This window comes from Cloeon dipterum, chromosome 4 (assembly GCF_949628265.1).
Source record: "Cloeon dipterum chromosome 4, ieCloDipt1.1, whole genome shotgun sequence".
Classification (NCBI taxonomy): Eukaryota; Metazoa; Arthropoda; class Insecta; order Ephemeroptera; family Baetidae; genus Cloeon; species Cloeon dipterum.
Genome location: NC_088789.1, coordinates 4,552,038 through 4,566,643, shown reverse-complemented (window position 1 = coordinate 4,566,643; position 14,606 = coordinate 4,552,038). Strand labels below are relative to the sequence as shown.

Genomic DNA, 14,606 nt, shown 5'->3' with positions numbered 1-14,606 from the left:
GAGAAAACAATTTTGCTAATTTTAAATTTCATTAAAATAATCAAATATAAGCTCAAGCAAATAGAGTTTGCCATTTTTCCTTTATTTATTCTGTTTAATGCTCTCCTTTTGCTGGCTTCACAGAAAACAGCATAAAAGCCAGCTCTAAATATTTGCATGATATTAAATCATCTCAAATATTATTTTACAGTATTATTAAACTAATTGATGCAAAAAACAGGACGTCTTTATCCTAAAATATAAAAATGGTTTTAATTCAAAGTCATGCGCATAAATTAAATTGCATACGTTGCATACTGCATAATCAATGTGCAATAAATATTTGAACCAATGAAAATTATCTTCACGGAATCAATTTCTTTAAATTTATCGCTTTTGTGAAGCAAAATTTGCGCTAAAATGAAAAATAGTATTAAATATAATTTTTTTGCGGATGCATTTGTACTAGAGGAATTATTATTATTGTTTGCCAATATATTAAAATTGTTTCAAATAAAGTTCCTACTATTATCCTGGAAGGCATCTGAGCAAAAAACCTTTTTTTACCTGATAATTCTGTATTATTAATTTTACGATATTTTCACTTCTAAAATTAAAATGCTATAATAACCAGCCAATTAATGAATTTAATATTTAGTTCACTATTTGAATGGTATTAAACCGTTGTTACAAAATAATGAAGTATTTTTGGCAACATGAAGCCTACAGAGTGAGATGAGATACAAATTTCGTCAACCACCACAATTTTTAAATTTAATTACCGATTTAGCGAAAAAGTATAATCTTGTCAGATATGGAGAATGGAGATCTTATAAGTTTGATGCAAAAACTAAGTGCAGACAATTCCTATCACCTATCACCCTGACTATACATATTTCCTGTTTTTATCTATTTATATTTCACTATATAAATGAAATGTTCTGTGAGCTATGATTTTATTAAGTGTTAAAGGAATTTAAAATTCTTTAGAAGCTGCGTATAGCAGAAACATCATCATCACGTTAAAATAGTGTAATACTCTCTTTATGTATAATATGATCGTAAAGAAAATAATGGAATTAAAAAAACGCAGATAGTCGATATATTTGGTCGATAAAGTTATCCAATGAATGTATTAATTAAACTTTATTAATAAACGATAGCTAAAAATGCTTAAAATTAAACATGACAAAGGCAAACAAGATATTATAAAAATTTGATAACGTTTCAAAGAATGCATCATTCTCCCATGTGCAGCACTGTACTGTGATACTATGATATCAACGTGTGCCATGTAGTTGAATCATTTCAGAGGTAGTTAAAAAGCAATCGTGAGCGCATGTTCACGAAAACCCGCGCTCGTTTCCTCAGCAGTTGCGCGCCTTTTACATTTCCACGCCAGCAGCTCACGTAGTAAATTCATTCATTGCCGGTAGGCGAAAATTTGCCCGGCGTAGAGATTAATTCCTTGGTCTTTCACTAGATGTCCTAAAAGGTTCGCTCAGAGAGAGGAATACCGCTCTGCTATTGGTCGATTTGAACCACCCGCTCCCCCAAGGCAAAACAGTCCCAAAAATAGGATTATTTGGGCTTTTGGGCCCTTGCAGAATACCCAAGAGCCCGTAATATTAAATTTGAGGACGAAAGAAAGTGACTCTGAAATTGAATCGGCATCGGTTGTTGAGTAATTGTGTCGTAAAACATAACGTCGACTTGAAAGAAGCCGGCCGCCTATTGGTCAAGAGGCCGTGACGTCACGCACAATCATTAAGGTGCGCGACTGTTGGTTAACGTACCGCGGTGGATCTGAATGCAACCAATCAGCGCCAAGCCGTGTTACTGGCATAGGCCGCACGAGTGGCGTGGGTCGCGCTATTCGTATAATCTACTGCAGCCCGTTTACGAGGTGAGTGACATTTTTCCTTTTTTCCTATTTCTGTCAGAGTTTGCAAATTATGCTGATCGGGGTGATTGATTTTTGTCAAATTTATGGCGGGGCCTGCGGGCCGGGCCCTTTCTCCCTTTTTACGGGGCCGATGTCACCGGTCCTCGGGTCCCGCAGCCTTGTATACACTCCATACAAACGTCCCAGCAAATGGCTGCCATAAGCTTTGCATGGGCCGCCGAGTTTCGGCCCGGGGCTCGGCAGGGAAGCGTTCGCGGCCGATTCTGCTGCGGCCAAAAATTCGACCGAATTTTGCTTCGAATTTTGGTGCGGCGCGGTCGCGGCGGGTTGGCCGAATTTTCGCCGAACTTGAACATTTGTGGTCGCCTTGGTTCGCAATGGCGAGCATACGAGGCTATATGCAGGCCCATGTATTCCTTATGGCCCTATCCCTTATATACACGGTAGGGTTAGGGCGAGTTCGTCTCCTGCCGGGCCGAGGGCCCACGGCCCTCGCGCCTCTTGCCCCCACCCAGCCCGGCGGCCCAATTGAGCGGGACTTTCTTTCATGGGACCCCCGCTCGGGGCCCCTGGGCCCACTTATCGGCTCAAATAGTTTTGCCATAGTTTAGCATGGGGGCTCGTGTGACACGATAACCCAGTAAGCCGGGGGGCCCGAATATACCGTCAGGGGCCCCCGATTTTTGTTATTTTTAGCAAAATGGCGTGTCAGAAGATGGCGCGAGGAGAATTGAAGGTCGAACTTACAAAAATATAAATTACAAATTAGCGGCACGCACTTTTGTCCTTTAGGGGTTGTAAAGGGCTAATTATTTTGGCGCAAATTTTTTTCTGAAATACACAATCTGGCCTCTAGACAAGCCTTAGTACTGTGTAGGTGTCGCATTCGCGGTTTCCGACTCGGTTCTTGAAATATTTTATAATTGAGGCGCCATGACGCGGTAGACCTGTGGAGCATACAACTGCCTTAAGTAAGCAGCCAACTGCCAAACGTCAGGAAGCATCACTGTTGGCTCAGGTATACTCGACTTTAGTTAACGAACATTGCGTTTTTTCACTATTAATGTTTCTCATTCCGTTTGTTAACAAGCTAGGAAATGCGTTACCGGCTTGCCATGTCAAATTCACTCTTTTGAAGTTCTCACTTAATTTGTTAATATCGAGCCAAATTTGATATCAGCGAAACTGAACAGCAGTAAATTTATTTGTTCAATATTATCGCAACCTGGCTTTCGATTTTTAAACGTATTGTTTAGTGAAAGTTGCGATTTTAAATGCCGATTTAAGCGGCAACTTGTTCCAAATGTCTAGCCATATATTTATTTATCAGTGATCAAGGCCCAGAAACGACGGTTTGTTGTCCCCTCCCCCTGAATCGGAATATTAACGTAAATATTATCCGGCCGAATTGGCGGCAAACTGAGGTGCCCGAAGTTGCATCTGCCTTGGCGCCCTCGTGCGTCATTTGTTGACAAGAGGCGCGAATCCTGCTCCAATAAGTAACCGGCGGACGCGGTTTCGCAAAAATCGCGACCGCAGCCCCAAAACTCGAGCAACGCCGTTCGCCTTCACCATTTTCGTATAGTTTTATTCGACCTTACACGCTCTGCAGCAGCTGCCAAGCAGCCATTCTGCTCAAGAGCTCCCCGCCTCGCAAGGGGGCTATGCAATATTCGCCTAATTTCATTTTTCCTCCCGACCCTGCGGGAAACGTCGCTCGAGCCGAAAAAACCTGGAGCAACGAATAAAAGAGCCGCTCGGATCGAACGCCGTCGAAAAATGGGCCGGGTCGGCGCCTTTTCGGCGCTTCGGCGGCCGACTCGCAGACGCAACGATTTGCAGGGGTGATTATTTCCTCGGGTTGGCGCGCTCTTGCATGACCCCGGCTCGACACGGCACGGGCGCGGCGAGCACGACGCCAGCCGCTGCTGCTATTGACCGGCTTGGGCCCCCCTCGGTGCGGCACGGCTCACAAATTACCCACCGCGGCTTGACGCAGTCATTTCGGGAGGTCGGCGCGCGAGGCTAGCACTAAATTACCAGCGCTGGTTGCGAGGCATTCCGTTAGTGGCGCTGGCTCAGGGACCGTTTAAAAAACGTGAAGCGCAGTTGCCAGTTTGCCCGAGCGCCGATCGGCCCGCCGAATTCGACTTTTCTGAGTGGAAGCCCTGCCGAAAAGCCGCTTTTCGGCATCCTCGCGCCCGGGCGTGACCCCCGATTGCCGAATCGGCGACAGCCGGCCACCCCACCCGCGAAAAGGCTGCCGCGACAGCCGGCGGCTTGGCAAGCCTGTCTGCTGGCGAGTGCGTCTTGGCAGTAGAGAACGAGGCGGCGGAGGCTCTGGTAGTGTGTTGTGTGTGTGTGTAATTTGTGAAAATGTCGGAGCAACGCTGGAGGGAGGACCCGGGTGTTTGGTGGCCCGCTCCCGACCAGAACAACAGAGCCCCGGACTCGTTCCCGTACAAAAATTTCCCACCCCCTAGTGCTGCCCCGTGCGTCAGGGGCTACCCTGACTACCGCGGGGTCCCTGGCAGGCCAGACGGCTCAGTGGCGCCCCCCGGCTGGTGGCCGTCTTACCCCGGAATGGACGGTGGCATGACCAACGCGGGCTCAGTGGTTAGTTTCGGCCCCCGACGAAGTCCCCCCGACCCGAGGACGTCTTTGTCTGCGCTGCACGTGGTGGTTGCTCGGGAGCTGTCGACAGGCGCCGCTGCCGCGGGGCCCCGGAGCCCCCGCGCTCGCTCGTCGCGTGTGGTGGAGCGGCCCGCCGACCGGATGGCGCTAATTTAGCCGCCCGCGGAGGGGAATCACGCGCGTCCGCCGACGACGGGGCCCAGGAGTCGCCCCGGCCCAGCCCGGCCCGTCGATCCCGATCGATAATTTTTTAATTGGATTCTTAATTAACCTCTGGCTGGCGCGAAAACCTGTTTTGCTTCGTTCGCTGCCCTCTACAGAAACGACGACGACGACGGCGGCTTTTTTTCTCTCTTTCCCTTTCTCACTTCTCTTCCTCTGTTTCTCGTTCGAAAGTCTCTACTTTTCTTCTTTTTCTTCAGTTGTTCGATTTGGTCTTGCGGACGGAAAAGCAGCGGCGTTTTCGCCGCGCGCGCCGCCAAATGTAAACACAGACCTTTTTTCTCATTCGGCCGCCGTGTAATGAGACCGACGTGTTTATTTACGCCGCGGCCATTGTGCCGCTGCCGCCGCGCGCGCTTATTCTCTCTCTTTTTCGCCTCCAATTACTCGGCCCGCGCTCCCTGCCGCGTCTCCCGATCCCGTACAACTTTTCGCCCCAATTTTCGGCCGTGCCTGCCAACTCGACCCATTATCGGCCGGCCAGCCCTCAATTTTTTAAATTACGAATGTTGCCACCACTGCTGCTGCTGCTGCTGCGGCGGCCGTGGCAGCAGCCCTCCTTTTGTGAATATCGTGTGTGTTCATTCGTTCGCTCTGGGTTTGAGGGTTGAGAGGGGGAGAATATTGATTAGAAAGCCAAGTCAAGGGTTGGTCCCCACAGCATCCAAACTTTGACTATAAATTAAAGAATTCACCCATGCCCATGAGGGAGGCAGGCAGGCAGCGCCGGCCGCGCTTTTAAATATTAACCCGCTTTTTAATGGCTAATGATTTATCAGAATCGGCCGTAATGAGTTTTCTTTTTATATACGCGTGCGCTCTCGTTTTATCACGCGCCAGCCCGCTTGTGTTTGTTTGTCCCCCGATTAAATCAAAACAAGTGCGACGGAGTTAATATATATCACGCTACTTTTTTCATATTTGATTTGGTGCACGTTTTTCACGTATTGCCTCTTGTACATTTACGTTCCCTGTGTTTCCTTCACCATTTGAATCATTTAACACGGCGCCCTTATCTTCCATAGGTTAACATTAAAATTATTCAAAAATTTACCTAATTTCCTATATATTCAAATCCTTGTTTGAAATTAGTCAAGGTGATGGTTTCATTTCCTGTTTCGTGTTTTTTTTTTCATATAAAACTTTATTTTATTGACAATCTCTTTTTTTACTTATTTTTACCAATTATTATAATATTTTCTCCTTTTTAATGTCGTACTTTGCAAAGGTTTAACGCGACGATCTGGTCGCTCGATCGCAGTTTATTCTCTTATTAAATTCGTGCGTGTTCAGGGTCGCCGGCCGTTCCATCTCTCTCCTGAGAGCGGGCGAGAGAACCGGCTGCGAAGGAAACCGCCAGCGTCGTTTGGCTGCTGGCGCGCCAAAAAGCGGGAAACAAAAGCAACCACCTGCCCCTGCCGTGCGTGCAATTAGAACGAACGGAAAGGCAAACTCTGGCAGAGTAGCAAGCAGTAGCGCAGATGCTGTGTTCGGGGCGCGAAATTTAGCAGTTTGTGTGAGCGTGTGTCTCTCTGTTTTAGCCGCAAAACCCTTCACAACAGCAAAGTCAACTGCACCAGCTACATCAGCAACACCAACAGTTACAGCCGCAGTTCCAACCCCATCAGTTCCAGCAACAGCATCAGCAGCAGCACCAGGCCGCAGCACAGCAGCAACTCCACTTACAGCATCAACAGCACCAACAAAGAGGCAAAATGCCGCGTGGAAACAAAGACTCTAGCAAGCCTAGGGGTCGCATGACTGCCTATGCTTTCTTCGTGCAGACTTGCAGGGAGGAGCACAAGAAGAAGCACCCTGAAGAATCGGTCGTGTTTGCCGAGTTCTCGAAGAAGTGTGCTGAACGGTGGAAGGTGAGTGTCGCTTCTTTTAAAAGGTTCTACTTGCCAGGTGTTTTTAAATCCACTTGAAATACCCACCCTCCCCGCATCCTTTTAACCTGAAAGCGCCAATAATACCTTCAATCGCAACTGCCCACGCCGATGATCAATAGCTATTCTTGTCAAAATCCTTTGAATTCCCTTTGGGTGCGCTCACTCTCGTTCCTTTCCCGGTTTCATGCCCGCTCGCTTAGTAGCGGCTTTCCCCCTGACAATGAACGAGCCGAGGGAGGGGGGTGGGGAGAGGTCGAGACCTGCGGCGGCCACTCCGACCGACCGTCCGCTTGCTTCGCTGCTAGCTCTCGATCACAGGCAGATAACACGCCGCGGCCTATAAATCCTTGGGGCCGAGCGGCCTATTAGAAAGCAAAATGTTGCGTTTTATTGCCGCGTTGCCATCGCTTCAGCCGCCACTCGTTATTTAAATTTAGGGATTTTCGAGCTCGGACCAATTTAATTTTGAAAAAGATCTTTTCGGCCAGAAATTGTTTTTCCCATTTTTCTTTGCGTCTGGTTCATTTAAACCGGTCTGGCGAAGAAAACCCGTTTATTTGGCATTATTTTCCGAACAGCGTTGAAGTAAAGCCACGCTATTGTAGTATATCCCATGATAATCAGATCCTCGCTCACGTTTTCGATCGAAATTGAATCGGCCATTTTGTTTATAATTCAGATGCGGCGGTAAAATGCTCGTTCTCGTGCATTTACCCTCGCCGAGCCTCCTGGAAATATCCCGTTTTCGATTTTCGCTTCGGCATGAATAAAGCGAGGGGCATCTGGACAATCTTGATTTATCGCTTTTGGGGATTTCAGAAGCCGCGCTGGACTGAGTGGTACCTCGCATCGTGAAAAGCGTAATGCACATAATTCGCGTTAAAATTTGCCCTGCACTCTGGCGCAACGCAAACGAGCGAAGCAGAATTTATCTTTCGAAAGCGCGGCTCGGAACAATCACAACATCCCCTCTCCCGCTTTGTTCTGCCGCTTGGTTTTTTCACTCGGTGGTCATCTGTACGTTGAACCTCGAGGCGAGCCGCGCGTTTTTAATTTTTATATTCTTCCTGGCTCGCTCGCTGGATTCCTAATTAACACTCGCCTGCGTATTTAAATTTGAAAGATAAAAAAATCTGACTCGCACAGCTTAAGCCTTTTTTTCGACTAAATTTTTCCGCTCGGGTGGTTTCTTTTCGATTGGGAAATTTGATATTGCCGTCGGGATTTTGTTTATTGGAGTTTGATAATTCGTGCCGAGCTGTGCGAGTCTCTCGAAGCTAGCTAGCTAGCTGGCCGAGGTCCACACCTGGTTAATAAACTGGCTGGCAGAGAAAGAGAGAACCGGATCCTCGGTGTGTGGGAATACAGGTTTTGTGGATGGAGATCGTGGCGGCGGCGGCGGCCAAGCAAGCGGCAAGCGAGCGAGCAAGCAGCGACGAAGGCTGGCTGGCAGGTGCGCGCGCACCCCGCTGCTCCCCTCGTCTAATCTCCCCAACCCTAGGGGTGCCTGCCTGCTGCATTTGTGCCCCAAACTAATAACTTGACGAAAATCAATTCCGACCGAATTTCGCCGCGGCGCGTCCGTCGCCGCTGCCGTAACGCAGCGCATTTTGGGCCCCCGGCGGGCCCCGCGGCTCGGGCTCACCACTTTGACCCCTTTGTTTACATTGGGCCGGGCGCGCGGGGAGGGCGGGCGGGGGCATCCAGAGTGCGGTGGACGATTGAGGCGCACCCCCACCCCGAAGCAGCTCTGCTGCAGCACCCCAGGCTATGGAAATGGACAGGGAGGAAATTAGAATACCCCCTTTCCTCCTCTATTGATCCGCCAGCAGTTTAAATTCGCTCGTCGTGCATGTTAGAAAATTAAAACGCGGCCGACGCCGCACGTGATAGGCCCTGCCGAAATCGAAAGCGACTTTGCGCAAAATTTTCCTCCAAGGACTTTGATTACCGTTCCACTTGTAATTATTATTCCGGCCTTTACGACCGCTCGCCAAGGCTATCGAATCCGCCGCCGGAGCGCTGTTTCGGTCTATAATTATCGATTACCTCAATAAAATGTGCAACTTTTCACTCAAAATCACGCTGCTTTTTCTTTGCCGGCCGTCCGCCCCAGCGTCGTCGCCGCCGAGTAAATTCATTTTGCAGAATTAAACGCGGCGGAGATGGAAAATTGAATCAATTATGGGGCGCGCTAGAGTTGTTCCACCAGAGAGAGAGAGAGAGAGCGGCGCGCGCGAGTGTGTGTTCTGTTCTTGCCCAGCATCTCTCGTTTCATGTAAAAGGGGTTGGTGCCTGCAGATATATTGCCACATATTGATCCACTCTAAATGCTTCTAGTGCGCTCTCTCACTCGCATATATGCGGCTCTCCGCCACCAATTTGATTTTAAAATAGGGGAGAATGGAAATTGGTGAAATCCAGCGCTCGCTCGCTGGCTGGCTCGATGCCGCTCTCTCGCCCTCCGCCGCCGCTGCGGTGGATGCTGAGAGTATTTTGCGCAATTCGCGATAAACAAATATTGTTTCTGCTCCGTATTTCGCCCTTTTTCTTCTGCTTCTTTGAAGTGGCCCACTCTGCTCGCTCTTCACGCGCGCACAATGCTGCAAATCGGGGCTAAAGGCGCGCGTCCGCTAATCAAAAGAACTTTGGAGTTTCTTTCATCTCTGACCCCGAGGCCCTGCGCCTGGGGGAGTACACGGTGGCCGATTTATTGCCGCTTTTATCTCGCTCCGTCTCGAATTTCGCCCATGCCGCTCACTTACCGCCCAATTGTTTGCCACTTTGCAAATTTTGGCCGACCTTTCAACGTTTCGCCCTATTCTGTCCGCAGACCATGTTGGACAAGGAAAAGAAGCGCTTCCACGAGATGGCCGAGAAGGACAAGAAGCGCTATGAGCTGGAAATGAAGGACTACAAGCCTGCGAAGGGTGAGAAGATCCGCGGAAAGAAGCGCAAGCACTTGAAGGACCCCAACGCACCCAAGCGCTCTCTGTGAGTATATCTGTCTTTCTTTCTTTTTCTTTTTTTTCCTTTCCTGACGCGAGAAAGTGTGTGTGCGCGGTATCTGCCAGCTGATCGGCGTTCTTGCTACTTTTTTTTCTGAGAAACTAACGCACTCTGTTTCTTGTCGGCAGGTCTGCTTTCTTCTGGTTCTGCAATGATGAGAGGCCAAAGGTGAAGGCTATCAACCCTGAGTACGGAGTCGGGGACATTGCCAAGGAGCTGGGCCGCAGGTGGTCCGATGCCGAGCCGGAAACTAAGTCCAAGTACGAAGCCATGGCCGAGAAGGACAAGGCTCGCTACGACAGGGTGAGTGTCCTTTTCACTCTCTCTCTCTCTCTCAAGCCAAGGTTGCCCCCCGTTTGCCCCTTCATTTGCTGAATTCGAAATGTTTCTGTTTCGCAGGAGATGACCGCCTACAAGAAGAAGGCCAAGATGCCGATTGGAGTGCCTGCCAAGCCTGCCTCCGAAGATGAGGTTGACGACGACGATGATGATGATGGAGATGACGACGAATAAACAGTAATAAAACTTAAGAATAATAATGCTGCTGAGAGACTGTGCTACAACCATCGCCCCCCCAGTGTACATACATTTAAAGAATTATTCACACACACACAGACGAGTTTTCATTTTTAGGTTTGTACTTAGCCAATGACGACTGTTGTATCAAAATTTTTCATACAACTGGGAGGGTTTGACCTGATGCACGCAATGCAGTCGGTTTTCATTTTTGTTAGGCGCATTGTCTTTCTCCTAGGTGTAAGTGTGTGTATCTTTTTCTTTTGGTACCTGCTTCAGTCTGCTGCTGGCTGGAGTCAAATCCTCCTGGTGGCTTAACAAGTGCAATTGGTGGTGAGGCCGGCCGCCATAAGGACTCCTCTATACATAATATATTTTGTTCTCGTGTTCATGTCTATACACATTCCTCACGTGAAGGATAGAACAAACAAGGATGAATCATTGAAAAATTACAAGAGTTAAAAACAAGGAGATGAAGAAGAAGCAAGTAAATTAAGAATAATCATCATTTTAAGGAGAAAAACATTTTAAAAGAATAATTACACTACTCTGATTGTAAAATACTGTAGAATATTTTAATACTTTGCAGACCACAAACTACTACTGAATGAGAAGAGGCGCGTCATTTTAAGAAAGTGTCACCGCGCCTCACCCTCTTTTTTTATTTACACAAAGAAAAAGTAAACTGATGACCGATGATATGCTCTGTATTTAATTTCTAGATGAAAATCGACTTAGTGAAGGCAGTATTTGTTTTGTATCTCATAGAAAATAAAAGAAAAAATTTTCAAAACGTGTCTTTCAGTTTCAAACTACATAAAAACTTTATTATACCAACAACGTTGATAAACCTCAACAGTAAATTACCAAAGCTCCATTAAAACAATCACAGATGATGTAAATGAACATGCAATATCGATTGCGAACCCAAGTCAGTCTTTGGCACAACACTGCCTTCAAGGCTGGGTGAAAGACTCAAATTTAAGTCATTTATTGTACTGAGGATTCTTGTAGACGCATTCGCCGGAAATCCAAGTCGATCTGACTGTGTAATCGTCCTCTAGCAGAACAAAATCCGCATCGGCGCCGAATTGCAAAGTGCCTTTCTTGCGTTCAATGCCGAGCGTTTGCGCTGCGTGCAGGGAGGCCGCCTCCAGAGCGGTGACCATGGAACAACCTGCGCATACAAGGCGAACATGATGAGAGTGGAAACAAAAACGCGGGGCGGGCGGCAGACGTACCAGTGGCTTTGGCGAAGTGCTGCACACACTCGATCATGTTCGCTATGCTGCCGCACAAGGTGGTGGTACCAGCCACAAAAGCGCGGCTGTCTTTCACTTCAACGACCATCTGCCCCAACTGATGCGTCCCCTCCTGCAAGCCGAGGGCTGAGATCGCGTCCGTTACCAGAACCAGACCTATTACAACAGTTGATCTTTTACTCTCTGCCGGGAATAATAGGCTGCATAAGGGGTGGGAGAAGCTGGATCCTTTGTGTCGACCAGATTCTCACGCGCTCTTTATAATATGCACCGCGCGAGATACACAATGGAAAACTAAAATTTCAGCTGCTGCTGCTGCTCTTCAGCGATTTGTTAAAAATGCGTCGCTGGAATATTTGATTTAATTTAATGATATGATCTTGAGCAAAATAGAAAAAAATACTTATTAGACAGAATGTGAGTATTTCCGCTGGAATTTGAGGGGTTGTTTTTCAGAAAAAAATACATTTAAATACATGATTTTTGATCAAACATTTTAAATATTAGAATGTAGGCAAGACCACTATTAAAAAAATCACAAAGCAGTAAAAAGACGATATTTTGTTGAAGTTATTGCCGGCCACTTACAAACAAATTAGAAACAAAATGCCAATTACCAGCAGGATGCGTTCTTTGCGCGATGCGCAGCGCAGCAGGATGTGTGTGAATTCCGTCAGCTATAATTCCAAAAAACACCGTCTTCCCTTCAGGCACGGCGTCTGAAGTCAAAAGGCCAACGAGGCCAGGATCCCTGTGATGGAACTGAATTGCGAGCAGGTTTCAATCATTGAATAGGCTGGAAACGTTTGCAATAACCAAATTACCGGAAGCATTGCGTTGAACAGATGCGTGATGAAGGTGGCGCCGTGCTGGACCGCGATTTCTCCTTGACGCAGATCGCCCATGGAATGTCCGACGGAGACAGTCACGTTGCGATTTGACAGCTCTTTGACGACAGCCGGCGCATTTGCAAGCTCAGGTGCCATGGTAATAATGCTCACGTTGTCCAGGGTGCTGTACACGTCCATCAGTGTTTGGAATCCCTGCGAAATCAATTTGCGCACAGATTTGTAGACTATTGTATTGTACTATTTTTAACACAAAAAATAGTTCAATTAATGAATTTAAATAGTTATTTCTTTTCAGTTTTAGAATTGACTTTAAAGTTTTAAAATTAAAATGTCTCTTTGAATTACTTCTCAAAATAACAAAAAAAAAACTCATTTTGGGCCTGACTAACAAAAAAATGACCTTGGAGAAAATTCAAGAGGAAAACTAAAAATTTCGCATTCCAATTGAAAATTTTAAAGTTAACCTATTTTAGGTTTGGCATCCCTCTTTTGACATGTGATAATAGAAAGAAAAATGCTTAACAAAAAATAGAAACCGACTTAATACTATCTCCTTGGGCAAGTTATACAGAGAAACAAGTGTTTAGTAATGAAACCACTAGTCAGAAAAACCAGAAAAACATGCGTTTTGTTAAAAACATTTGTAAATTAATGACAAATCACTGTAATTAAAAAACTACATAATTAACTAAATTAGTAACATGAACAAACATGATACCATTAAAACTTACAAGGGGAAATTTAATTATAAAAATACGGAAAACATTTAAAGACCGTACATGAAAGTTATCTTTTCATTTTTATTTGTTAAGGAGTTTCTGATATGACTAAAAGGCTGTTATCTCCCACCAGCATGAAGACAAAAAAAAAATAAAAATAACTTTTTACTATTAAAATATCATATTTAATAATTCTCCACCCCCAGGCCTAAAATTAACTAGATTGGCATTCCATACTTCATCTAGGGTCCTGATGTATTCGATAGGGTGGGCACCTTTTTTCTGCGGGCTGATGAATGGTCCCTCGAGGTGCACTCCGAGGACAGTGGCGCCGTGTGCTCCTCCCTCCTTGCATTTGATCCTGGGTAAATTCTGGTGGTACAGTTTTGCGGGCGAGGTGACCAAGGTCGGACAGAACGAGGTAACTCCGTGTGCCAAAATGCCCTTGGCAACCTTGGCCACTCCTTCTTCTACTTTCGCAATATCGTGCGAAAAGTCAATCCCGAAACCACCTGTCGCAATAAAATTTATTACTTGTTCGGAGTGCTAAACAATGCCAAATCGTCGGAATGAAAATTGGGTCGCGTGTCAGATGTACCATTTATTTGAAGGTCGATGAATCCAGGCGCGATGATGGCACCCTGACAGTCGATCCGGACGTCGGCCTGCACCTTTTCGTCGAAGAACAGTTTTTCGGGGTTTTCGATTTTTCCGTTCCTCACCCATAAGTCATCCTTGACGATGCTGTGGTCGCGCAGGAGGCGACAGTTAACAAACTGGACAAGGCGAGAATCCATTGCAGCAACCTTCGCAGACGATCAACGAAAGCGAGGCTGGGGCCAACTCTTAGAAGATTTTAATCGGGTCGCAGGGTCATTGTTTGCCACTACTTGCCTGACGTTCGCCACTGACAAGTTCGATTGCAAGGCTGCCAACTATGTCTCCGAATGATTTTAAAATTTTCCTTAATATTTACACTATCCAAGCTTGTTTCTTTGCAAATATTTAATGCTGAAATACAATATTGAATTTATAATTTTAGAATGGTTCAGAAAGCTTGAACTGAGTTCATTTAAAAACTATTGCAAAATTTGTTCTGTTGAAATAGATTTTGCCACTGTGGCGGGAGATCAGATGGGCTCTCGCGCGGCTCTCAGAAAAGCTGAATATTAGGAAGACAATAAAAACTACATAAATCAGCATTAATTGCGGTATGTTTAGGATTTTCTTCACACATCGATTTACATATTTTCATTTTAAAACATTTTAACTTTAATAGTTTGATAATCATATTTTTTAAAGGTAAAAAATAATTATCAATTTTGTGGAGCTACTTGTATTAATGTCTCTTTTAGCTAGGTATCTCTCTCTGTTGATTGGTAAACTACCTATGAAATTTAAAAAACTGAAGCAAGCTATTCATCTAGTTTTCCTGACTAATCGAGACGGTTACTGATAGTTAATTAAAGCGCGCAAGATTAAGCAGGATATTTGTTAAGAAAAACAAAAAGTGATGATTGCGTTAAAAAGGTATATGCAGGGAGATGTACTTTTAAAATACCCGAGGTTTTTTTTACTAAAAGGTCAATTACCCTCTCTCAGTTATAAATCAACAT

At 46.0% G+C, this 14,606-nt stretch overlaps 2 protein-coding genes across 3 annotated transcripts; one reads left to right on the top strand and one right to left on the bottom strand.

Annotated features, from left to right (window-relative positions):
* Positions 1–1,730: 1,730 nt before the first annotated feature.
* LOC135944408 (high mobility group protein DSP1-like) lies at positions 1,731–10,951 on the top strand. 2 transcript variants are annotated; one of them, XM_065491317.1, is made up of 5 exons: positions 1,731–1,885; positions 6,283–6,612; positions 9,467–9,627; positions 9,771–9,945; positions 10,042–10,951. In XM_065491317.1, the coding sequence occupies exons 1-5, from the start codon at positions 1,790–1,792 to the stop codon at positions 10,153–10,155; spliced, it is 876 nt and encodes a 291-aa protein (XP_065347389.1). In that variant the 5' UTR covers positions 1,731–1,789; the 3' UTR covers positions 10,156–10,951. The 2 variants fall into 2 exon arrangements, with proteins under 2 accessions (XP_065347389.1, XP_065347388.1); XM_065491316.1 differs by lacking the exon at positions 1,731–1,885 and adding an exon at positions 4,033–4,501.
* A 6-nt stretch (positions 10,952–10,957) lies between these two features.
* LOC135944407 (N-acetylglucosamine-6-phosphate deacetylase) lies at positions 10,958–13,920 on the bottom strand. Its single transcript, XM_065491315.1, has 6 exons — positions 13,589–13,920; positions 13,228–13,502; positions 12,245–12,463; positions 12,038–12,182; positions 11,400–11,576; positions 10,958–11,335 (listed from the first exon to the last, which is right to left on the bottom strand). Exons 1-6 carry the CDS (start codon positions 13,785–13,787, stop codon positions 11,145–11,147), a joined length of 1,206 nt encoding a protein of 401 aa, XP_065347387.1. The 5' UTR covers positions 13,788–13,920; the 3' UTR covers positions 10,958–11,144.
* Positions 13,921–14,606: the final 686 nt, after the last annotated feature.

Bases quoted from the DNA above. Each gene is read 5' to 3' on its own strand.
- LOC135944407 (XM_065491315.1), bottom strand. From the start codon at position 13,787: ATGGATTCTCGCCTTGTCCAGTTTGTTAACTGTCGCCTCCTGCGCGAC. The intron at 12,464-13,227 runs GTATGGAATGCC...TTGATTTCGCAG, and splicing joins ACATCAGGACCCTAGATGAA to GGATTCCAAACACTGATGGA. The intron at 12,183-12,244 runs GTAATTTGGTTA...CTCGCAATTCAG, and splicing joins TGTTCAACGCAATGCTTCCG to TTCCATCACAGGGATCCTGG.
- LOC135944408 (XM_065491316.1), top strand. From the start codon at position 4,262: ATGTCGGAGCAACGCTGGAGGGAGGACCCGGGTGTTTGGTGGCCCGCT. The intron at 4,502-6,282 runs GTTAGTTTCGGC...TCTCTGTTTTAG, and splicing joins TGACCAACGCGGGCTCAGTG to CCGCAAAACCCTTCACAACA. The intron at 9,628-9,770 runs GTGAGTATATCT...TCTTGTCGGCAG, and splicing joins AACGCACCCAAGCGCTCTCT to GTCTGCTTTCTTCTGGTTCT.